The sequence below is a fragment of the Rhamphochromis longiceps genome, linkage group LG3, assembly GCF_057381845.1.
Source record: "Rhamphochromis longiceps isolate RC_006_pf linkage group LG3, R_longiceps_female_GT1.1, whole genome shotgun sequence".
In the NCBI taxonomy this organism is placed as follows: domain Eukaryota; kingdom Metazoa; phylum Chordata; class Actinopteri; order Cichliformes; family Cichlidae; genus Rhamphochromis; species Rhamphochromis longiceps.
Window position 1 is genome coordinate 62026714 of NC_140559.1, and position 26270 is coordinate 62052983.

General features: G+C 41.4%; 3 protein-coding genes across 3 annotated transcripts in view; 1 reads left to right on the top strand and 2 right to left on the bottom strand.

Annotated features, from left to right (window-relative positions):
• LOC146675633 (ribonuclease inhibitor-like) overlaps window positions 1–26270 on the bottom strand; it is a 132729-nt gene that overhangs the window by 24635 nt on the left and 81824 nt on the right. The window lies entirely within an intron of this gene.
• LOC146675636 (mitogen-activated protein kinase kinase kinase kinase 2-like) lies at window positions 6779–11999 on the top strand. The gene is made up of 9 exons (XM_085400804.1): window positions 6779–6806; window positions 6886–7009; window positions 7169–7227; window positions 8639–8776; window positions 8865–8936; window positions 9012–9098; window positions 9181–9251; window positions 9355–9410; window positions 11668–11999. Exons 1-9 carry the CDS (start codon window positions 6779–6781, stop codon window positions 11753–11755), a joined length of 723 nt encoding a protein of 240 aa, XP_085256930.1. The 3' UTR covers window positions 11756–11999.
• LOC146675637 (carboxy-terminal kinesin 2-like) lies at window positions 19929–25864 on the bottom strand. Its single transcript, XM_085400805.1, has 7 exons — window positions 25844–25864; window positions 22931–23089; window positions 22661–22799; window positions 22283–22422; window positions 22109–22191; window positions 21890–21965; window positions 19929–20666 (listed from the first exon to the last, which is right to left on the bottom strand). Exons 1-7 carry the CDS (start codon window positions 25862–25864, stop codon window positions 20622–20624), a joined length of 663 nt encoding a protein of 220 aa, XP_085256931.1. The 3' UTR covers window positions 19929–20621.

Sequence of the window (26270 nt, forward strand, 5' to 3'; positions counted from 1 at the left end):
AAATAAAAAGTTACAAATGTATTGTGCATGAAACAGGAATTCAAACGTGGCTCAGATGTGTGTCACAAGTTCATCTGGCTGTAGGCTATGGCACTTGACCACAGGTGGCGCTAACTGGCTTGACTCCATTTGAGTGCACACAAAGTAAACTGCACACTTTAGTTGTGAAGCGAAAACGCTGAAATCGCAGTAATAACACGTACGAGGGGAACGATAACGAAGACCAGATGCTCCTGATCGTTACTCTTGCTGTCCTGTGAACAGCATCGGCGTGGTGTTAATTGTTTGCTTTTGTTTTGGCGAGCGCCCCGTGAATGAGAATATGACCAGGTAAACCCGCGACATTTTTAAATAGTTTGTCGTTCAACAACAACAAGACTGACGGAGTGTGTTTGAGGAAACCTCACAAATGTCACAGATGAAATATTTGGTGTTTATTTGCTGGTTTGTCGGTAGCAGCTCCTTCAAAGTAAGTCTACCACACATCTGTTTGACCAACACCAGTTGATTTGGATCACCGGTCCAAACAATTTGAACGATTGTTATGTTACCTTTGTGTTGAGTTTGACTGATATTTGCTGGATAGCAAATGTTTTAAAGCTATGCAACCTTTATCTGCACATAGCAGTTAAACTGTTTAGATCAATCTTTATTGATAATATACATTATTTATTTATGAATTACTGTGTACACAAGAATAAGTTAATGTATTAAGCTAAACTGGTTGAATTTTTTGTATTATTCTTGTGATTTTTTTTATTGGCCCTGTTAATTTACAGGCCAGGTGACCCTTTAGGGGTTTAAAATGCCGAGCCAATGAACGGCTGGGAGCAGGAATCTTTCTTCACTGAAGCTTCCACTTCCACGGGTCTGGTAGGAAGTTGTCCAAGCCAACAAAACAAACAGACAAAAAATCCATCTATCAATCACCTGGATCACCTGTTGAGAAAGAAAAAAGAGAAAACAAGCAAACAAAAGAGAGCAATATAATAAACAACATCACCGCGATGATCTATGTGAATATAACTGTAAATACTAAATATTGAATATTATTGTGCAGCACGTAAGATCGACAGCGCACAGTGTGCTTTGAGGTAGCAGCCAAAATGCAAGGCAAGTTTATTTATATCGCACAATTCAACAACAAGGTGATCCCAACTTCTTTACAGAACATTAAAAAACAAAAACAGATAAAAAGCATGATTTAAACGTGACGTGCCCGTGAGCTCCGCCGGCAGCCAGCTGTGCCAGAGTGACCGAGCCCCAGGCTGAGAGGCCAAAGGCACCCCACCCCCGAAGGAGCCCGAGCAAGCCCCAGGCTCCAGGCCCCGACAAGCAGTACCTGGATGCCCATCCCCGGACACAAAGAACCACCAATGCACCAATGTCTGAGGGCGTCTGCCACTGGCAGGGGGCGTGGTGGGGGGAGATAGGCCTCCATACCTTGGAGGGCCTGAGATGTCCCCAGAGAGGTGGCGTCTGATACCCGACCTGACATATGGACACAGACAAACAGGCACACACAGATACAAACATCCATTCCCACCCTCATGCTCTCATATGCAATTACTCAGCAGCAGGTAAGCGCATAGCCCCTCCTGGTACCCCTCAATGTCTACGTGTATTTAAAATTGAGAGGTGGGCAACGGCGCCAGGGGTGAGGTTGTACACCCTGATGTGATTCTGATCTTGGAAACATTAAAGACATTCATAGCCAGACTGCTGACTTTGTGTTTTTATTCAGTCGCCTAACAGAAGTGCAGTGAGAAACGATTTACCCCATCCTGATTTCTTAGCTATTTGCATATTTGCCACACTTACGTGTTTCAGATCGTGAAGCAAATTTTTATGATAGATAAAGATGACGAGTCAGTGTAAAATAAAGCTTTTACATGTATTGCTGGGAGGTCGGCAGCTCCCTCCACTGCTTGGCCCTCTGTGAAAAACAACTGGGATCCAGCTTCCCTGTGATGCTGAATTATATAAGCGGAAGAAAATAAATAGAAGGATGGATGATTGTATTTTGTGTACAATCGTTGAAGTGTAAAAAGGGTTGGCCCTCCGTGGTGCCCTAAGCAAAGTTTGATTTTTGGGGCCCTTTAATAGTGCCAATAATAGTGATTAATGATCACCTACTATAAATGTATTTCATTTTCTAATGTTGATGTTGTTGTAATCCACAGTGAAAAATGTCATAAAAACAGATAACAAATTTGCAACTTTCATGAAAAATGTTTTCATTAATATTTAAAAAAAAAAAAAAAAACACCTCCCCCTGCTGGCCACACAGAGAAACAATAGATAAAACCTGAGAGCTGCACAGTTGCAGCAGTGTGGTTTACGTCATTCTGTTGTCAGCCTGTTTTACACATCGGTGGTTTCTTATTGACGTGTAAAAAGATCTGAAATCGTAGTAAATTCAGCTGCTATTGTGGGCTGCGGATGATTTACACTTAACATTTTAATAACTGGGTATTGAATGTCATAGGCCCAATGTTCCCTCTAATTTTTCAGGTGTCTGAGCGAACACACAAACTCCCTGAGCGGTTCCTTGGACCACTGTGAGCGACAGCAGACGTGTGCACTGTGGTCACACCGGCATCGAATCCATCCAAGTTTCATGGTTTATTAAAATAATCAAATTACAGCGTTTACATTTATGTTAGACTACTTTTAATGAACTGCTTCAGCCCATTTACAATGAAAATGTAAAAGAAATCTTGTTCATGACCTGTGTAGTATGTTAACACTATTGGAAGTACAAATAACTTGAACTCCAATTTAGAAAACACAACTTTTTTTTTTTTTATAAAGCTCTGACTTGTATTATGAGTCCGTGGTCTGGGAGAGAGTCTGTAACTCTCTGTCTCCAAAATACTGTATATAATGACCAAAGCTGGGAAATTAATCAATCAATCAATCTTTATTTATAAAGCACTTTTCATACAAAAAAAGTAGCACAAAGTGCTTTACATGGTTAAAAGCACCCCACCCCGCCCTCCAACTAACCCCCCACACTCTCATTAACATAAACAATCATGAATGCACCCATATCCCCCCCCCCCCCCACAGCCAGGCTGAGAGGACCCCCAGAGCCCCAGCAGCCACGGTCGATCACAGCCCCGGTGCAGAGAGCCCCCTCCGAGGAAACACTGGAGATATGTCACAATAGGATATATACAGGGTAAAAAGATAAAGTAAATAAGAACGGGATACAATAGAAATAGTAAGAAGATAAAAAATGAGTAAGAATAAAATCAATAAATATTAGGTAAAACCTAAATTAATAAATAGAATAACAGGATAGAATAAATAAGCATAAAATAAATAAACGTTAGGTGAAAGATAAATTAAAAAGGTGGTCTTGAGCCTGTTCTTAAAAACATGTACGTTCTCTGCGGCCCTGAGCTCCTCCGGCAGGCTGTTCCACAGACGAGGACCATACCACTGAAAAGCTGCCTCTCCGTGAGTATGTGTGCTGTCTTTGGGAACAGTCAAAAGGCCAGTACCAGAGGACCTCAAGGTCCGCGAGGGTTCGTATGGTAAAAGCAGATCTGAGAGATAAGACGGCCCAAATCAAATTCAAATTCAAATTTTATTTTTCACGCACACAGTCATACACAGTACGATATGCAGTGAAATGCTTGGACAACTGCTCGTGACCTAAAGAAAAAAAAAAGGAAATAAATAGGAAATAAATAGGAAATAAATAGGAAAAATTAAAAAGGGTAAATTTAACTAGGAGGGAATAAGATATAAATTAAGGTTAAAAATGAAATAACTGTACAACACAAATTAGAATGAAGGGTAAATTTAACTGGGAGAATAAGATAAAATATATAAATTAAAGTTGAAAATAAAATAACTGTACAACAAAATACACAATATAGAACTATATAAGAATGTATGAAGAAATATAAATAAATAAATATATACACAATAACAGCAGCTGTACAAGTATTAACTGGAAATGAAGAATATAGTGACCAGTGTTGTGCAATCCACATTATGTCTTGTGCAGTGCAAATATGCTTAAAGTGATTTAAGTGATGAAGTGAAAACAATGTCCAGAAAGTCCAGTGTGTGTGTAAGAACCATATGTGTGGGTCAGTACTGTGTGGTGGTGTGATTGAGAGACCGTATCGCCTGCGGGAAGAAGCTCCTCCTCAGTCTCTCTGTGTTGGTCTTCAGGGAGCGGAATCGCTTTCCTGACCTCAACAGAGAGAACAGTCTGTTGTTGGGATGGCTGAGGTCCTTCACGATCTTCCTGGCCTTGGTCCAGCACCGCCTGCTGTAGATTGAGTGCAGGTCAGGGAGCTCGGAGCGGATGGTGCGCTCAGCTGACCGCACAACCCTCTGTAGAGCTCGTCTGTCCTGCATGGTGCTGTTCCCGAACCAGGTTAAGATGTTTCCCGTCAGGATGCTCTCTATGGTGCAGGAGTAAAAGTTCCTGAGCACCTTGGAGGGCAGTTGGAAGTCTCTCAAGCGTCTGAGGTGGTAGAGACGCTGTCGGGCCTTTTTCACCACGGTGTTGATGTGACAGGACCATGACAGGTCCTGCGTGATGTGAACTCCGAGGTATTTGAAGCTGTCCACTCTCTCCACTGGGCACTCGTTGATGACAGGGGTCTGGTAGTTCCTCTCCTGCTTAGTGCTGAAGTCCACTATCAGCTCCTTTGTCTTACTGACGTTTAGAAGGAGGTTGTTCCTCTGGCACCAGTTCTCCAGATTCCTAATCTCCTTCAGGTAGGCCGTCTCGTTGTTATCAGAGATCAGGCCCACCACGACGGTGTCGTCAGCAAACTTGATGATGGTGGTGGAGCTGGTAGTGGCCACACAGTCATATGTGTACAGAGAGTACAGCAGGGGGCTCAGAACACACCCCTGGGGGGCTCCAGTGCTGAGAGTGGTGGAGGCTGAGACATGTCCGCCCATCCTTACTGCCTGTGGTCTGCCAGTTAGGAAGTTGGAGATCCACTGACACATAGATGAGCTGAGTCCCAGATGCTCCAGCTTGGTGGTGAGTGTGGAGGGAATTATGGTATTAAATGCAGAGCTGTAGTCTATGAAGAGCATTTTAACATAATTCCCCCTTCTAGTGTCCAAGTGAGTGAGTGATGTGTGGAGGAGATGAGAGATGGCATCGTCTGTGGAACGATTTGGACGGTAAGCGAACTGTAGTGGGTCCAGTGTGTCTGGTAGTGAAGAAATGATGAAGTCTCTGACCAGGCGTTCAAAGCACTTCATCACTACTGAGGTGAGGGCTACAGGGCGATAGTCATTGAGAGAAGCAGACCATTAAGACATTTAAAAACCAATAAAAGAACTTTAAAATCGATCCTGAAATACACGGGGAGCCAATGCAGCGATTCTAAAACCGGTGTACTGTGGGCCCACCCTCTGGTCTTCGTCAGCACACGAGCTGCAGTTTTGTAAAAGTTGTAAGGGTGATATATTCTTTTTGGGGAGACCAGAGAGCAGGGCGTTACAGCAATCAATGCGACTGGTAATAAAAGCATGCATCAACATATATAGCTGAATTTTTTTAATATTTTGTACACAATAACAGAATAATTTCAGAAAAACACAAAATGACTGGTGTCAATATTATTTGCCCCACAAAAAAGGTCGAATATAAAACAATATTGCAAATATTGCACAGTTGAAAAAAAAAAAGCACTACAGCTCAGTTGTTCCCGCCATCCTTTGTCCTCCTGTTTCCCCTCCCTCTCCCCTCCAACGACGAGTTTGATGGTGTTACGGATTCAAATATTGGGGATGGATACAAGAGGAAAAACCACAATAACAACACTGGTCCGACCGGGTTGAGTCAAACGATGATTTTAATGATCACACGCGTGGGAGATGGACACCGTACGTAGACAGCATCAGATCTCAAAATGGTGGAGCATTGCTCAAACTCTTATAGCCTCTAGTGGCCCCCACCTTATCATAAAAGCCTAAACATTCACATGCTTTCTCTCACAAGGCGCCTAAGCTACGACCTTGGCTCCCTGTTTATCTGCTCCTGCTGAGATGGGGCAGAAAACTCCAGCATGTTCTGTTCTCTTCTAATCAGACAAATAAGGCGATGACTTTCTGCGAACAGTATTTCTTATAACTCAGCAGTATAATGCATCATGAAACAATATCATTCATTCACAATAAATCAGCAGTCTAATGTAATGCAAATCAGTTTAACAAATGCAATAGTTATCACCTTCTTCTAATTCAGGAGAATAATGCAAACTAAAACTACATAATAATTCACAATCTTCAATTAGGGGTCTAACGTGGCATAAAATAATATTATAATACCACATTGGCAAACTTCTTCCAATGTTTCCACTGAAGGGGTTGAAAGTTAAAAAGCGCCGAAGGTTAAGTTAGGTTTGGAGTAAATCATGGATGTGCGCACGTGTTTGTGTGCAGCTTGTAGTGCAAACGTGCGTGCAGAATTCATGCAGACATGTGTAACTGGTCGTTTTGAGGTAGAAAAGAGTGATGCGCGGTCAAGCTGGTAGTTGAAAGTGTCAGTCAGAGTAGAAGAGCATTGTGTAAAAATGCAAGTAATAACAAAAAAGTGCAAGTCATTAATCGCATCACCCTGAAAAACCTGAGTAAGGAGTGCAGCTCCTGATGAAAGGAGGAGCACTGAAAACCAGGAAATGATGTTTCTGGAACAGTCTGATGACTGAAGCTGGATGTTTGAAGTCTCAGTGAACTGCTTGTCTTTTCCCCACAGCTCCTCCCTCAGCGATGTATATGGCTATATGTTATGAACAATGTGCTGATGTCCGTATCAGGTAACAAACAGCGTGACACAAACGGAGAACATTGTGTCCACTTGATAATATGCTGCTGTAAAAAGGCTCCATCCTGCAGGCAAGTCGGCCCAGCTTTACTCGCACAGCCTGCCAGCTCTGTTTGAACAGAAAGGACATCTGCACAAGAAACACAGCAGCCTGTCGCTCAGCACCAACCGCCTCACTGAGCGGATCAGTCTCAGGTACGACACGCCATCACAGATGCAGGGAAACAGGAGCTGTAGGTGCAGCAGTGTTAATAATGTCATGTATGATGCTACCACTTGATTTTGAGGAAGGAGGATACTGTAAACCCAATTTTGTCTGCTTGTTCTGACCTGGATATTCTCTGTTGGCCACAGAAAGTTTACCATATCTGTAAAGATTCCTGACACTAAAGGTTGTAGGAGGTGCAGTGTAGGTAAGCAATGCCGAGTTACTCTGGTCAGTCTGTTTGTTCACGGAGAACAACTGCAGACACTTAGTCCTGCTCTCTCTGTTTCAGCAAGAAACCCATACACAGATAGTACATATCTGTGCGGGGCTGTCCCATCTGGCCTGGTTTTACTCTTGTGGTATGAGCCTCTTCAAAAGTTCATGCATCTAAAGGTTTGTACAGATATGTCGAACTTGCCACCTGAATAAATGTCTTCCTTTCTAACTCTAACCCTATTTCCACAATGCAAACCAGCCATTAGACCTGGATTACATAAAAGTAGACAGACAGCATATCAAAATCTGAAGCTGAAGAATGTAATTGATTTTTTTTAATAACATATGCATACTTTTTATTCAAGCCCAACAAGATTTTAGAGACTAAATAAAAGAAACGTTGTATAAACGCCGTCCAAAAACACCAAGAGCACCTTCTCTGGGTCCAAGCTCGTGTAACTGAATGGTTACCATGTGTTTTCTGTGCTACAGGAACAGTGTTATCAGCACACAGTTCAACGCCAGCATGCACCATTAGATCACATAGCACAGATAATTGACAGTTTTTTTGTGAATGTCTCGCACATTTCATAACGATAATGTATGTACTGTGAGAACAGAGCTCTGTGTTAAGCCTGTCTGCAGTCCTAACACAGTGCTGCTTGGAGAAACACGCCTGTGCCACAACATTATGGAAAAGTGGCATCAGTCCAAAGACGTGCAGTTAGGGGATGGATGGATGGATGGATGGATGGATGGATGGATGGAAGGATGGATCGACGGGTGGATGGATGGATGGATGGACGGGTGGATGGATGGATGGACGGCTGGATGGATGGATGGATGGATGGATGGATGGATGGATGGATGGAGGGATGGGTGGGTGGATGGATGGATGGATGGACTGATGGGTGGACGGGTGGATGGATGGATGGACGGATGGATGGACGGATGGATGGATGGATGGATGGATGGATGGATGGGTGGGTGGATGTTTGGACGAACAGATGGACGGATGGATGGATGGATGGATGGACGGGTGGATGGATGGATGGATGGATGGATGGATGGATGGATGGATGGATGGATGGGTGGACGGGTGGATGGATGGATGGATGGATGGACGGATGGATGGACGGATGGATGGATGGATGGATGGATGGATGGATGGACGGCTGGACGGATGGACGGGTGGATGGATGGATGGATGGATGGATGGATGGGTGGGTGGATGCCATCGGTTTATCTTTAATCTCAAGATTTAATAATCATACAAGAATTCTGTTGTGCTGTTTTTGACGGTTGTATGAACAGGTTCAGCTCAGGTTTAACAAGCATCACTTAACCATCCATGAGAATTTATTTAGTTTTTTTTGTTTTCCTTGGTGACTGTTTCACAGCAACTCGCCATCAGACTCCCAGATTCTCTTCTCAGCTGTGTGTTGGAGTGAGAGACTGTAGTAATGATAAACCACCAACCGGCCAACAGCTCAGGTTTGATATTATAGAGCTGAACGGCGCTCCTGTTCCAGTGCCAGGTAGGACCGTTTCTGCGTGTCTCTACTGACTTCCTGAAGCTTCAAGCTTCAACTTGTTGCAACAAGCTTCCTTCTTTCCGTGCATCAGGAGATAGTGGAGCACTCAGAGTCGTGCAGGTAACCCAGCTGGACCGAGACACTGTTCTCATCACCTTGGAAAGTAAGTCCCCTCGCATATTGTGAATCCTTCAAATGTCTTTCATGCTCATTCTCAATCTGTGTACTGTTTGGACAGGAACTGTAAAGATCGTGAACCTGCAAGGACTTCCATCCAGACAGCTGGCTGCAGAAATAGTCTTTGACTTCCCCATTGAAACACTAGGTAGAAATGATGATGTGACAAACAAAGTGAATGAGAGCTGATGTGTGTCCTGAAAGCTGAGTGACACCTCCTGTTCTGTCAGTCTGCTTGCAGGATAGTGTGCTGGCGTTCTGGAAGCATGGCCTCAAAGGGAGGAGTTTCCATTCAGATGAGGTGATGAACTAGTAAATTCATCCAACGTTGGCTGAGCTCGTATCATGTGCTTATCATATTAGTTCTAAGTCATTACACATGTGAATTTTCACTTTATGTGCAGGTAACACAAGAAATTACAGATGAGAGTCGTGTGTTCAGAGTTCTGGGAACAAACAGGTATGTTAACTGTATGCTGACAAGAGCTATCAATCACTGTGAGAAACTAGTAATCCTAGTACATCAGAAGTAATCAGGATAGTATTTTTCTTGATACTATTGTTAATAGACCTGGAAGTGATTTTCAGAGTAGCATGTGGAAGTAGCATGAATACTGCTAGCATTAATGGTAGCATTAAAGCAGGAGTCACACTAGAGTGTTTGTTCTGTTGGTTACTCAGATCCAAGGATTTAGGAAATGCAGCCTATGTGTTTGCATGCAGCCCTCCAAAGAAAAACAGCCATTAAAGTTACCAACTACTGTCTACCTGACACTTTGTACAGAAAACTACTTTCCTTAGTGCTAATTTTCTTTATTCTAGTACCAAATCACAACAATAGTCACTTCAAGACACTGTATATTGTAAGGTAAAGGCCCTGCAATTATGGTGCATAAAGGTGAAAAACTCCCTTTTAGCAGGTGAAAACCTGAACCAGGCTGGGGGAGGGGCGGGCATCTGCTGCGATTGGTTGGGGGGGTGAGAGGAGGAAGACGGGACAAAGACAATCTGGGGAAGAGAGCCAGAGAATATTCTCAACTAATGATTGAATGCAGAGAGGTGTTTAAATAGATAGTGAGTGAAAAGGGCGACTGAAGAAGAAACACTTGGTGCATCACGGGAACCCGCCAGCAGCTTAGACTTAGGCTAACTAAGGGAGGATTCAGGGAAGAAAGGAAAGTTTGAAGCCTAATGTTAAAAGTAGAGAGGGTGTCTGTCTCCCAAACCCAAACTGGAAGCTGGTTCCACAGAAGTGGTGGCTGTAGTTCAGGTGGGGGAGCAGGTCACCTACTCCCCGTCTACATGCCAGATATCCTGCATGAAAGTTGCTCTTCGGTGCATCCGTCAGAGTATGAATGGGTGTGAACGGGTGAATGAGGCAAGCTTTGAGTGCTCAGAGTAGAAAACCACTATATAAGAACCGGTCCATTTACCATTTACCAAGAGGGGCCTGGAAACCGAAGGGTCTGGCTCCCATTTTACTTTTAAATACTTGGAACGAAGTGCTCTAATGATATGGTACTATAAGGTCATTAAGATAAGACAGGGGCTGATTATTCAAAACCTTTTATGTGAGGATTTTGAATCTTTTATTCTGGATAAAACAGGGAGCCAATAAATGTTCTGTTTCTAGTCCCTGTCAGGACTCTCGCTGCAGCATGTTGCTCAGAGCAGTCTGGAATTGATTTTTGACTAAATAATTAAAACTAATAATAATATATTACTATATTATATTACTAACAAATCCAGGACACCCCTGTTGATCCAGCAGCTCTTAATGAAGTTTGTAATAAGAATCGTGGTGAGTTCATTAGAAATATTTCACTTTTCTTTTTTAAATCAGTCATTACTGGAATCATCTGAAGTGCAAAAACAGTGGGATTATATATGAGAAGGACGGACTCAAAGACTGTCATGTATCACATATGTATTACATCGATGTCCAAAATCAATGCATCATTAATGAAACTGAAACAAAAGTACTGAATTTCATGTGGAAGACCAAACCTCAGCATTCAGGAAAGTCTTATACAGGAGCAAAGATAATGGACGTTACCCGGAGTTTTCCACTGTGAAACCAGGAATAACAGCTTAAAAATGTTTCTGTGATCTAAATCATTGTCAGCCTGGCAGGCAAATAGCGTGGACACCAAAGTTTGTGAACGTGATAACCTGAGAACAAAGACATGTAGGATTTTAAATCGGTACCATAGGTGTGTCTACTGGGAGGCTGAGGCTTAGCGCTGGTGGCTGCCAGTACTAAGTATTATTATACAACCCTTATTTTAGTTGATCTTATCTTCTTTCCTTGTGTTTCAGTTAGTTTTTACTCAAACTGGGTGTAGAAGGAATCCCTGCAAAGGTTTCTTTTTCTTCTGTGTTATGTTTTATGTATTTCTCAGCTCTTTGCTTCCTTTTTTCTACTTTAAACTTGTTTGTATGCTGGTGTGTAAATGTTCACACTTATCATAAAGTTTAAAAAAGTAGTAGGCGTGGTGATGAGCAGGAACAGGAGTAAAACTCCAGTAAGTGTACCAGTACTGTACCAGTGTGTAGCATTAAAGTCAAACTACAGTGGTTGTAGTATCAGTAGAGTAGTGTTAGTACTAGAGGTGGGAGGAGTAGAAGCAGGTGGAGGCACTGGCTTTAGGTTAGTACTGCCTTTCTCTGGCTCTCCTTTACAACTCATCTCCTTCTCATTTGCTGACAATGTGCAGAGACATCATCCTTCAGAGCACACCGACTGATGACCCGTCAGCACTGAGCAGCCTGTACATCCTGACAGGACACGAAAGCAGCTACTGAGAGAGGACACGGGGCTCATTCGACGGTGTTACCAAAGAAAAGCACAGCCTGTCTGTAACTGTGGGGTGGAAACGATGCTCTGTTTCACTGAGGCTGTGCCAGGAAACGGTTCAATGCTGGGAATGACAAATGTTAGGAAGGTATCCTGCTGACTGTCCAGCCTTCACCTGTACACAAGACACCTGTCAAGGTCCTCGCTGGGGTTATAGTTGATAAAGCTTTCTAGCTTTTCTTGTCTATTCAGCTTACCGGCTTAAATCAGACCTTTCTGTTAAAGCTAATGCAGACTCCACTGATCCGCCCGCTCAGTGTGGACGGGAGAATAACCTGAACATGGCCTCTGGGACATCATCGTACTGATGTTATGAAGCGCTCAGTCAGGTTTTCTTCTTGATCAGACTGAGGGGCAGACTGAGTGTGTTTTGGTGCCTCAACATTCAGTCATATTCTGTAAAGCCATTTTCTGTCTGCATGCTGCACATAACCTCTTTGGACCAGAGTGCTGTGACACCTACACCTTACACCTGCAGGAGCTGCTCGGCCATAGAAAGCTGCTCTGTGAAGTGCACGGCTTTTTTGCCAGTGTTGATTTTATGGGTTTAATGTAATAACTAATTTTTCACATCATCGTCTGAGTCGTAATCCCAACGAGGAAAACTGGAATGTAAAACTTGATGGACGCTCCAGCTGAAGAGTGAAGTGTCAGACTTTTAATGGATCTTTCAAGCATTAGCGTACTTACAATGGCAGAAACAGTGCCACGTCTAAAGCATAGGAGCCATCTTCATCTCATTCTTCCCATTTCATGCAAGTTTCTTCTCATCCTCAGATGGACAGAATTTGGTTTGCTGACTTCATTCAGTCACACCATACTAGAGCATAAAAAGTGGAAATAAACTGGTCAGTAAGAAAGTGTGATGCTTGAAAGTATAGCGTAAGGACAGCAGCAGCACTGCATTTACAGCTGATATGATGACTTCAGCATCTTTAAAGAACTGTGAAGGAATTATCAGTGCTAACACAACCTTAAGCACGTGATGTGACCGTATACACTGCTTACACTTTCAGTATCCTTACTTAAAGAGAACATCTCAGAAAAAAGTACAGTTAGCAAGAAGCTTTGAGAACAAGGCAGTGTTATTGTATGCTAACCACCGTGGTGGTGTAGCTTGTCCTGATAAAAAGTGAATGTGGTCACATTATACTTGTTAACTAAAATGAAAAAATAAAATAATTCCACTACATGGGTAAAGATATTTATGATATTTATGGAAAGGATACTATAAAAGTAACACTGGCCTTTCCATGAGAGAAACTTGAAGTACAGTATGCATGTTGAGATTAATGTTTGTTTAATATGTTTTTGCTACTATGTGAAGATGTGATGTTATTAACAACACAGAATAGACAGAAATAAAGATTTTCATATCTCTTGGAGTTTTATGAAGAGTTTGTTGGGTTGTTCTTCTTTGAATGTGTGGATCGATGCTTCTGCGATTTATATCTTAATCCTTCAATTTGTAAAAAACATTTTGAATTCCGTTTGAGAAGATAAATGAAGGTTCTTGCGTTCAAGTGGAGGCTCTAGCAGACTGAGAAAGTAACTGCATAACTGGTCAAAGGAGCTTGTAAAGAAAAGCGTCTGGACTTCTTTAAGTTACTTGAAGACGTTTCACCTCTCATCCGAGAAGCTTCTTCAGTTCTAAGGTCAAATGGTGGAGAGTCCCAGATAACTGCATAACTGTGTTATTCCTGCACCCATAGCAGCAAGTAAGTGAAGGCAGTGATGAGGGCTGATGAGTTCTCAGATCACTCAGTCAGTCTCTGAGCGTCACCTTTATTGTGATCGCGCACTTTAAGCTTTCATGCCTGTATTTTTGCACAATTGTGATAATACTGTATTGAAAGAAATCTGTGCACAGACGAACATGGGGTGGCTTTGCTCAGGTAGTAGAGGAAGGTGCTTCAATCCCCGTCTGCATGCCAAATATCCCTGGGCAAGATACCAACCCAGAGTTGCTCTCCGAATGTGTGTGAACATTACACAGAAAGTGCTTACAGAGAAAAGTGCTTGCGTACACCTGAATGAGGCAAGTTCTTTAAAGTGCTTTGAGTACTATATAAGAACCAGTCCATTTACATCGCCAAAGCACTCAATACTCTCTTTACGAAGTTCTCTGTAGTTTGTTTCTCCAGCACCATATTTGACCGCGGTCAAGTGAGCCCTCACTTACGACAACACAGTCAAGCCAGCCGCACCTAAAATGTTGTTGCACTATTCTTATGCATATTACGGTACGGGTGCCGACTGGCTTGGAAATGCAGTCTTTTGTGTCCTGACCAGAGATGGGCAGTAACGCGTTACTTGTAATCCGATTACTTTTTTCAAGTAACAAGTAAAGTAAGGGATTACTATTGCAAAAACGATAATTAGATTACCGTTACTTTCCCGTAGGAACGCTGCGTTACTAAAACAGTGATTTTTTTGCGAGAATGTCTCATGACAGTGACGTAAGCAAGTGCAACGTCCGTGACAACAGCTGTGTGCAGATCAACAATGGATAATATATCGAGTGCGGGAGAGAGTATGAGCGTGCAGCGTTTAAAGCGTGGAAGTACTGACCTTACTTTGAGTTTGATTCCATAAAAAGTGACAAAAACATTAGTGTCCGTTGTGCGTGGGAAGAAAACTTCTTTTTACGGCGAAAAAACCCCCTAAACTTCCAAGCAAGCACCGAGTGCGCTACGACGTAATGGGAAAGTCACAGAGAAACTCGCGGATTCTTCAACTGACCGCGGCACACCTGCACCAGGGTAAACCTCCGCCTACCCTACTCCTGCTTTACAGGTGAAAATAGAGCCAAAGGACCGCTAGTCTTTGATTTTATTTATTTTCTGCTGTGTTTTACTTGCATCTATTTGAAAGAGTGAGTGTAAACACAAAAAATATTTTATTTTATGTGCTGGAATGGGCAGAAAATAAGTTTAAATATTAAACAAATTTCTTCCAGTCAGAGAATGTTACATATAATTCAATTTTTGCTTGATGCATAAAGTTAAAAGATTAAAACTAATTAAACAAGTTTTAAAAAGAGAGACTTTTCCATTTGATTACATTTTATATGATGAATTATGCAGAAAAAGTAGAATTGGGCTGAAAGATCTATCGCTTTATCACCTATTCAGGTTGTAAATCGTGTTTTTAAAATGTAACTAAGTAATTAATTACTTTTGAAAATAAGTAATCAGTAAAGTAACAGGATTACTTTTTGGGGGAAGTAATCAGTAATTAGTTACTGATTACTTTTTTCAAGTAACTTGACCAACACTGGTCCTGACACTATTGTACTTCACAATCCACTCCCAGTTTTGGTTCATCTCCACTTTTCCACTTTTTCCACTCCACCCTGTGATCCACAGCCCAAATTACTGTACGATTCAGAGAAAATTAACAGTAAAATTTACCCAATTTACTGTACTGTACTCTATATTTTCTCATATTTGAGCTCAGATTACAGGAAAACTGTAAGAGGTGACACTGATATCTCACTAGATTCTGACTCTGGGTGACCCCCACACACCCAAGATTACTGTACGGTTTCTGAGATTGCTTTGTTAACCCTCTCAAGGCAGGCGTTGCAGATATGCAACAGTTAAAAGCTAACAACCTGATCACCCCACATACATATTTCATGAGTTTTTTACTCAGAAGTACCACTGCAGGTATTCTTTTGTGCATTAGCAACAAAAACTTAATTTGAGCCTGAGAGGGTTAAGCATGAGTATGACAAAGGCTAAGAAAATATACTGCCTACAATAATATCAAATTTAAACAACAAATTACAAAATTGCCACACCTGCTGTTATTGCCAGGTGTTCGATAGAGCATTATTTAGTCATAAAAAATACATATCACTGAAATATCATCAGTAAAAGAAACACTCTGTCATGGTCCTGGGTCAGTGACCCAGTGCTTTTAGTTATCATTTTCTAGTTTATTATGATGATGATGATTATTATTATTGTTTGAGTTCTATGTGTGATATTCGGTCTGCCTTTGAGTCTGTGTCTCTGTCTGTCTATGGTGTCACCCCATCTGTTTGTGAAGCTGTCTGTTTAGATCTGTGTCTTGTTTGGTTCCCCATGTCTGAGTTTCCTGTTTTATTGTGAAGGTCTCTGTCTGATGTGAGTATGTTCAGTTTACATTTCCCCTGTCCCATCAGCTCTGATTTCTCCCAGCTGTGTTGCCCTCCTGTCTCTCATCCCCTGATTACTGGTGTGTGTGTATTTAAGCCCTGTGTGTTCTCCTGCATGTTGCCGGTTTGTCTGTATTACTCAGTGTATCCACCGTGCCTTCGCCTTGCTTTTCATCGTCATTCTCCTCTGCTCGTTTTCAATCAGGATTGTGCTCTGTAGTTTAGTTGTTTCCCAGTTCAGTTTAGTTCGAGCCCCGTTTGCTGTTTGTCCACATTCTTTTTGTGTTCAATAAATCACCTTCACTTCTCCACGACTGCCTGTGATTGGATCCTCATTTATTCCGCACGGCTCGCCTCGGCAGCCGTGACACACTCACTATGTAAGACATGTTAGCAAATTCAGTTAATAAATAATGTATCAAATCTATACAGATGTTTGAAGGTATATTGCAAAGCATGTTTGTTTCTTATGGCTTACAAATGTGTTTGCCTTTAACATAATTTACATTTCATTTATACAGTTTCACAGACGAAACAAAATAGGTTTCCTGAACTGTTCTTCGTGGCCTAATTTTGAATCCTTCTGAGGGGGATGCATTATCCATGAAGGTGGGCAATTTGTTCGTCGATCTCTGACCCTCGCTGACTCTGACGCCTCCTAATTCTGCTTCCAGCCTCGCTGATTAATTTGTTGTCACTGATGCTGTCACCAGTTGTACACAACATCTCTGTTTGTCCACCAGTCTAATCTGTAATTCAGGTGAACCCAGAATTACCTGCATCTTTGTAATGTTTCAGAAAATATACACTATATGTTGATGGGCTTTGTCCCACTTTTCTTTCCTTTATAAGTAAGAATCTCTGTGGTTTTAATGACAATTCATATACAGATTGTGGAGGACATTTTATTCAACACTCAAAAAAGTTCCTCACCAGCAGACTGTAGTACAATTTCAGCCCACAGTTAATAAACCCATCCAATGCAGCGTTATCAGAGAAATTATGCAAGTGTTATGTTTGTATGTACTGGTAATCTATTTATCATTTATCATGATTCCTGCTCTGATGATTACTTTCTTCTCCTTCTGTAATTTTAACAGATAAAGGATGTTGAACATTAAGCTCCAAACAGGATGAATGAGGAAGGCCACAGAGGAGAATCGTGGATGTAGTGAAAGAATATATGCAGATGGTTTTTTTCATGGTGGAGGAGCAACTTCTGATACCATCTTAAAGAAAAAACACATAAAATTGAAGAGTAAAAATAATGACAACAATATGTCTAAATTTTTTATTAAGTTTTTAGAGCAAATGCAGTCTTGTCATGGTCAGAGTTGCCCACTCATATTTAACTAATTCAAATACAATTACTCCATTTAAATGCTTATGTTCTAATAAAAGGCATTGTTTAATACTTCTGCCATGACAACCCAAATAAATCAATGAGAGGGAAACGGGAAGATTAGTCATCAGGCAAGGTTTACTGTTCATTTACCATGCCTTGATAACAGTAAGCTTAACAAAAGAAAAATGTTGGCGACGAGAACCGGTGTTCTGTCAAAACATCCTACCGTAGCGTAAATTTATAGTCTTGTCTATCAATCCGTGCTACCTTATCAGAATATGCTACCTTACGTGGTTAATGGCTCCGTTGTATAGGTAGCGTGTTCAGATGACCCAATCACACTATTAAAACATGCTTCCTGCTGGGATTTATATAGGTAGCGTGTTCAGATGACCCAATCACACTATTAAAACATGCTTCCTGCTGGGATTTATATAGGTAGCGTGTTCAGATGGCCAAATCACACTATTAAAACATGCTTCCTGCTTGGATTTATATAGGTAGCGTGTTCAGATGACCCAATCACACTATTAAAACATGCTTCCTGCTGGGATTTATATAGGTAGGGTGTTCAGATGGCCCAATCACACTATTAAAACATGCTTCCTGCTTGGATTTATATAGGTAGCATGTTCAGATGACCCAATCACACTATTAAAACATGCTTCCTGCTTGGATTTATATAGGTAGCATGTTCAGATGACCCAATCACACTATTAAAACATGCTTCCTGCTGGGATTTATATAGGTAGCGTGTTCAGATGGCCAAATCACACTATTAAAACATGCTTCCTGCTTGGATTTATATAGGTAGCATGTTCAGATGACCCAATCACACTATTAAAACATGCTTCCTGCTGGGATTTATATAGGTAGCATGTTCAGATGGCCAAATCACACTATTAAAACATGCTTCCTGCTGGGATTTATATAGGTAGCATGTTCAGATGACCCAATCACACTATTATAACATGCTTCCTGCTGGGATTTATATAGGTAGGGTGTTCAGATGACCCAATCACACTATTAAAACATGCTTCCTGCTGGGATTTATATAGGTAGCGTGTTCAGATGGCCCAATCACACTATTAAAACATGCTTCCTGCTGGGATTTATATAGGTAGCATGTTCAGATGGCCAAATCACACTATTAAAACATGCTTCCTGCTGGGATTTATATAGGTAGCGTGTTCAGATGGCCCAATCACACTATTAAAACATGCTTCCTGCTGGGATTTATATAGGTAGCGTGTTCAGATGACCCAATCACACTATTAAAACATGCTTCCTGCTGGGATTTATATAGGTAGCGTGTTCAGATGGCCAAATCACACTATTAAAACATGCTTCCTGCTGGGATTTATATAGGTAGCGTGTTCAGATGGCCAAATCACACTATTAAAACATGCTTCCTGCTGGGATTTATATAGGTAGCGTGTTCAGATGGCCAAATCACACTATTAAAACATGCTTCCTGCTGGGATTTATATAGGTAGCGTGTTCAGATGGCCCAATCACACTATTAAAACATGCTTCCTGCTGGGATTTATATAGATAGCGTGTTTAGATGACCCAATCACACTATTAAAACATGCTTCCTGCTGGGATTTATATAGGTAGCATGTTCAGATGGCCAAATCACACTATACATAACATAAGTGGTGGCTCGTCCAGGATCTTTGGACATTTTAGTGGAGACAATGTCAGTTTGTTTTGCTTTTAAGTGGGTGAGTGATGGTGTTCAGTGTAATTGAGCAAACTCCCTTTAGTGTGTTTCAGCTGGGTGACTGTGCTGCCCTTCCATCGAAGCACTTGTTTGTTGTTTTGCTTTATTGTTTTAGTTTGTGTTTGGTGGCTATCCTGGGTGGGGGTACGCTTCAGAGTTTGGTAGGAGACTATATCTCTGGTCTGCTGCCTGCTCTCGAGTTCGCGTTTAAAGTTGCCTCGAGCCTGGTACACCACTGAAGACTAGGGTAGGGAAAGTAAGGGATTTGTTGTTTTTAGTGTACTTTTGGTTTTGTGTTGTAGCAGGTCAGGTAATCATTTTGGGTTTGACTGTTGTGCTCTTTTGTGTTGGTCACATGTTACTTTTTGTGTGTTCAGTGTGGCAACTTCAGATCCTCATGTAGGGGCATCCATGCTTAAAGATGCCAACTTGCTTCAGAGGAACTTTTAATTTGTTTAGGGGTCCTAGAGGAACCCTTTTAAGGGAGGAGGTGTTACGTCCCTCTGCAGCTTCTAATCGTCTCAGTGTTTTCAGCTGGTGCTAATTGGCCACACCTAGTCAGGTGTGGATAAAAGCATACCTGAGGCAAGCTTCCTGGCAGTGCACTAGTCTTTGCCTTGGTGGCACCAGCCATTTTAGCCAACCTGGTTTTCCATTTTAGGATGAAACCTCTTCTCACCCACACTCTGCTATTCATCTCTGTTTTTATGTTGCGGCTTTTGAGCCGGGTCGTAACACTGAAGATTACAAAGATCAACATTAAGACCAGTCTGTGCATTCAAAGCAGTGACAGAAAAGAGTGTGGGGCATTAACCCCCACTCACTGAAATGGCATCCAAGATGCCTTCATAACTTTAAGAAAAGGAAAGAAAAAAGGCAATAAAATGCAACAGCCTTTAAATTTGGTTTTATTTGTAGAGTAAATGTAATAGCGTACATGTTAAATAAACATTTAATTCCCACGAAACATACTAATGATATGGCAGACATCGAAACAGGTAAAAGAAACAATCATATTTATTCATTTTCATTAATTTAAAATACCCTTTACAAAGTATATATATAGAAACATAATCCAACATATGTGGAAAAAAAACAAAAAAAACTGACACCCTGCTTTAAACGCACATATATAAAAGTTACTCTTTTAATAATTTCTACTTTGTTGTCCTGATGACGCAGTCGTTCACCTGCATGTGGTGCAATCCAATTAGGCTGTCAGTAGTACTTCAGGTCTCCCAGCCCTTTGCCAGACAGGAGGAGACACCAACCCCCAGGTAACTCAAACAAAGATGTATTAATATAACATAAAACAGAGCTTTGACCTTGCAAGGTTAATATGTGTGCACGCCATATAAACATTGGAAGGTGTGATGGAAAAATGAATACATTTAATAAAGAAACGATATTGAACAATAAATGGAATATTTTAAAGTAGTGACTGTAAATTAAACTAAAGTGAATCAACGGGTGGTGAGGTGTGGAGCTTACCATGTGTGGCATGCCATCACACATGGCAACTGTCATGACCAACTCAGCGTGGAAACCTGAGATGAACCTAAAAAGTAGAAAACTCAGGGTTTTTTTTTTTAATAATTTCTAGTTTTTGTTGGCAGTCGCTGTCCTGATGACGCAGTCGTTCACCTGTGGGGGAGAAAACAAAACAAAATTGTCAAAAATGTTAAAGTTACAGTGAAACTTCAAATCCTTGTACAATTCAGTGGTATTTATACTGTAAACTTAATCCCTATGCTGTAAACTGACATGTAACTCTAGGAATCACTCATTTCAGCCACCTTTGCCACCATTTTCCACATTAATTAGAAGAAGAAATGAAATAAATGAATCGATTAGCTCAAAGAAATTCCACTGCAGACGAGTGTTTTGGTGGTTAAACTGCAAAGCAAGCCACGCACATGGTGCAGGCCACTTCTGTGGGCTCTATCAGGGATTTATGTGACTAGTCGACTAATTGTCACTAGTCTGTATCAGACTTACCAGTCGTTCAATCTAATTGTTAACATTTTAATTGATGCCCAATGCTGGTACATTGTGTTCTAAATGTTAGGCAGCGATCTACCACCAGATGGTGCACTGTTGTTGAGAAACGCCATAAATCTATTAATCTACCCTGATCTTCTTGTTAACACTGAGATCGCAGATACACGCAGAGGAAATTAGTTTCCTGAGAGGTGGAAAACCTCTCCTTTAGGAGAGCAGTTAAGTCAATGGGGGAGGGGCTCAGAGTAGAGTCACTACTCCTTCACAGCAAAAGGTGACAGCCACCTTGGCCAGGAGGCTGTTCCAGCTGGGCACGTCCTACCAGTAGGAGGCCCCAGCATCCTTGGTCATGCTAGCCAGTTTACATCTATCAGCTGTGGTCAGGAGTAGTCCTTCCTGCTGCCCCCACAACCTGACTAGAAAACGGCTGTATAATGTATTACCTGAATCATTCTCGCCACACTTAGACGTACTTTTAGATTCTCAAATGATTGTCATATTTTAATAGAACATCTTTTGTAGTAATGCATTTTCATTTGTATTTAACAGAATGTGATAAATGGTTTAAGATACCTCTGCGTCTAGTTTGACAGTTTCTATTAATCAGTTCTGAAAATCAACTCAATATCTGAATGTTCCTTAGTTTTACATTAGTTGGTTAGTCTAATTATTTCCCCCTCGATTAGTCGACTAGTAAATAAGACGCCAGGAACATCCCTACTCTTCAGACAAAATGTGAGTGTGAATTACACACCAAGGTATTAAAATGGATATGGAGTATGGCTTTGGTTTACCATAAACAGCTGATGTAAGGACATCATTAATGTACTCTGTCCAATGAACACTGGAAACAAGACTGCACTGACCTTGCTGGCAAACCTCAATGAGTTCAGAGTTTCCCCAAAGCTGTCGGGCTCCGGAGCAATGTTAACAAACATCAAGCTGCAAATAAAGACATCCAAAATTAGTGCCAAAGAATAAACAGTCACAATCTGAAGTGATGAGATCAAACGCTGTTAAATATTTTTTGGGGATAAATTCCTTCAGTTTTATGTGTCGTCATTATAAAGATTTGTGATGTCAACAAACTCACGTTTTGCCGTTTCCCCCCCAAACATCCCTGCAGGAGGTACGTGAGCTTCGAGTTCCTGTAAGCTACGTAAGTCTCCTGGAACACAAAGGCCAAAAAAATCATTAATACTGTAAATGTAAAGAAAGCAGGTGTGACATCTAAGACTACAGAAACTGCAGCTGCAGACCTTTTTGGCCAGAGCGGCGATAACGACGCCCAGGTTGGACAGTGAGCTGTTGATGGCGGTCATCTCTTTGAAACGGTCACCCTGAGACTGGCTCTTCACCATTCGCTCACTGCCAGCCAAGTCCACCAGGCACAGAGTGGCTACACACACAGAGAAAACCAACTCTTATAGGAAGCAGTGATCCGTTTTTCCTTCCATTAAAGGTAGTTTTAATACTTTACAAAACACTTCTTTTAGCGCTCAGGGGCTCAAACATTAACGTTGAGTCATCAGAGCAGATTTTGCACTGGTTACAGTAACAATAACTAACCAGACTAAATATTATAGATCCAAAAAGAAGAAACCACATTCCTGATGCTGGTACTTCCAGTGTGATACATTTGCACTTGACATCCCTGCCGGCATTAACTCCCTCAATATCCAGCTGGAAGACTGAGTGGGAGCGAGACGAGCGGTCATTCTGGGCTGTCTGGGCAGTGGAGCGATTCTGATTGGCCAAAGCAATCAGACGGAGAACCTGAGAGGACGAGGGAACATTTTAAAACATAGAGCATCGATAAAGTTTGATGTATTTTCAAAGTTTGGTAACAATTTGTCAGCAGATTTGAAATTAATTTGTTCTGAGCTACAGATGTCTGTCTGCTGTACCTGATCCTCATTGGAGACCCGCTCATAGGTGAGATTAGTGATTGTCAATTCGTTGCTGGCTGTCTTGCGGATCTCATGCTCAGGTCTCTTGCTGGACTTGCCGGTGAACACAAGGTCCCTCAGGGTCTCATTGTAAATTTCGACGAAGCTCGCTGTAAACTGTGAAGTGAGTGGGGGTTAATGCCCCACACTCTTTTCTGTCACTTCTTTGAATGCACAGACTGGTCTTAATGTTGATCTTTGTAATCTTCAGTGTTACGACCCGGCTCAAAAGCCGCAACATAAAAACAGAGATGAATAGCAGAGTGTGGGTGAGAAGAGGTTTCATCCTAAAATGGAAAACCAGGTTGGCTAAAATGGCTGGTGCCACCAAGGCAAAGACTAGTGCACTGCCGGGAAGCTTGCCTCAGGTATGCTTTTATCCACACCTGACTAGGTGTGGCCAATTAGCACCAGCTGAAAACACTGAGACGATTAGAAGCTGCAGAGGGACGTAACATTCAGTATTGATATTTGTAAATGTAAACTATGAGGATTTATTTATTTTTAATTCTTTTCTTTTTTTCTACTTTTTCCCTCTTTTTTTCTTTTTCCAAATAAATGTCCCGATTGAGTAATGAAACTAACCCAAAGGAGAATTCTAACAATATTAGACAGGCCATTCAATATGCTTTATCGTGGACAACTCGTGGCTAAAACCCACACACACACACACACACACACACACACCTCTAATCAAACATAGCAAACGGATAATCCAGCTGAAGCTTCAGACAGCCGTCAGACAGTGAAACACTGCCATCTGCTGGACTCGAATAACAAAGACGCTGCTTTGACGGGTGAGGGAGTTTCAACAAGTCTGCAACGACTCAAGCATCAAACTACAGAACTATTCTAGCGGACATGGTGCTCTAATGACTGCTTCATTAACGCAGGTCAGAAAGGATCAAACATATCAATAAATTATAAAACACAAAACGTCTCTTATTGCCCAGGGCTCAGGAAGTGAGTGTGTTCCTTATAGCCTATTAAACCTTAGCAGGTTATTTTGATGTGTTACAGATGAAACAGCTATCCAGTAACATTCAGCTACAAAAACGCTTTTTTATAATTACTTTTTTACAGCTTCGCACTTTTACACAAGTTTTATCATCAGTGTCACAATGGCTGCTGCTAAAATTGAGTACAAGATATTTGTTGGCCTGATTAAAAGGTCTTGATGCGTGCTCAATCATCAGGGAAGTAAATCTCCAAAAGTTGATTCTGTTCTTCTGGACGTAGCGTTTTCAGTCAGAGAAACCAGCCGACTGAAGGAACAATGGGCTGGGAGGTCAGTTCCTTAATCATGATTATGCAAATTCTCATGACCATTGATCAACAACCACTGATCAATGGTCCTGAGTACCATTCACAGAGAGTTGGAGAACGGCTGCAATCACAGCATTGTAAGATGGTGACAGATGTACCCTTAGGCCCCCTCCTTGATTCAGAGAGGGTCTTTCCCTTTTCACGTAAATGGCCTCCTTGACTCCGCCCTCAAACCAGCGTTCATTGCAGTTATTGTTGACAATCACATTGTGTCGTGTAACCATCCAGCTCACATATTCAATGTAAATGATTTGTTGAACTGAAGACATGATGAATGTTCCTGCATTAAAACACATCCAGCCTAGTGTTCTCACTCTCCCTAAATGGATCTGTTACATTAGTGATATATGGGAGTTGTGTTTCAGTCTTTTCCACATGAGGACATTTACATTTAGTTTTTGCTTTACTGATGAGTGGCTGGTTAACCTGCAGTGGTTGAAGCATGTGTCGGTCGTCTGGAAGAGTAGGTGTAGAAGACGTCTTTAATGAATGTAATGCTCTGAAGGTGTCAGTGATTACTGTGAATTCATTATAAAAGTGGATTTCAGTGAATAAAGTGAATAAAGACAGGCCCTCATGGTGACGCTCAGGTGTCCATAAAGTGTAACAGGAGAGCTTTGTCATACTTTCAGAGATTTTACATGAGCCAGTCTTTCAAAAATTACATAAATAAATAATTCATTCATTCATCCACAGGAAACACAATGCTCATATCTGAAAGTAAACTCTGATATATATCCCCGACTAGAGTTACTACTAAATAAAGGATCGCCCCAAAATGACTAAATATATAAAGACACTCTCCAGAAGAAGTTAAAGGGATTTTATTTATTGTACAAGCAATATCTTCATAAGAATTACAAATTCTGCAGACATATTACCTTCTTACTGAACCTGAACAACTCACACACAGACGTGTCTGCTGCTTATCTTTGTTCAAACATGATGTTTTATCTTCTCTTCAAAACACATTACTCATCTTTCTGGCATCGTGTTACATGAAAACACCTGCATTCTACCTGTGTCATTGTACCACAAAGACAATGATTGCAACACTGTGCTTGCAAAATAGAAGAAATAAGACGACCAGCAAATACATAAAAGATGGTAAAAGTGATTCCATCTTTGTGTCTCCTCCCATTGTTTCCCCAGTCTGTCTAGTTCCCATATTCCCAGGACACCGCTGGACAACAAGTGGGTATTCCAAGACTGAGAGACAGCCAGAGTTGGCAAAAGATCAGACATTCTCCACTTAAGTAGAAGTAAAAATACTATTGTTCCAGTGAAAGTTAAAGTACTGATTCAACTTCATTACTCAGCTAAAGCAAAAAAGTACAGGCTCGAAGCGCTTACAGAGAAAAGCAGACAACAGAATACAACAGAATGCTGATGGCGGCAGTAACACACACTTGGAGGAGAGGCTCCAGCCGTCCATTCCAGCCCTATCCCTAACATTAACTCTAACCATAACTTTAACCTTAACCCTATCAGGTCTTGTTTTACAAAGCGATTCATGATTAGAACAAAAAACACATTTACACATACCGATGATTTGTCACATAGCATCGTTACCTGTTGGGATGAGAACGTGTTGTTTCCAGAGCACCACAAATTGGGGTGTCTGTAGCTCAGGTAGAGCAGGAAACCTACTAATCAGAAAGTTGCTGGTTCAATCCCCGCCTGCTCCAGCCTGCATGCCAAATATCCTTGGGCAAGACGCTAACCCCAAGTTGCTCTCCGATGCATCCATCGGGAGGATGAATGCGTATTAATGTTAGATAGAAAGCACTTGCATAGAAAAAAGTGAGTGCATGAATGAGGCAAGTTGTAGAGAGTAGAAAGGTTTTATACAAGAACCAGTTCATTTACCGTTATATTTTAGTTTCATTTTCAGTTCTGTACTTTTTACATGTAATTTTGATTCATTAGATTGACTACATGTATTAGACCTAACTTGCTGACAGCAAATTTA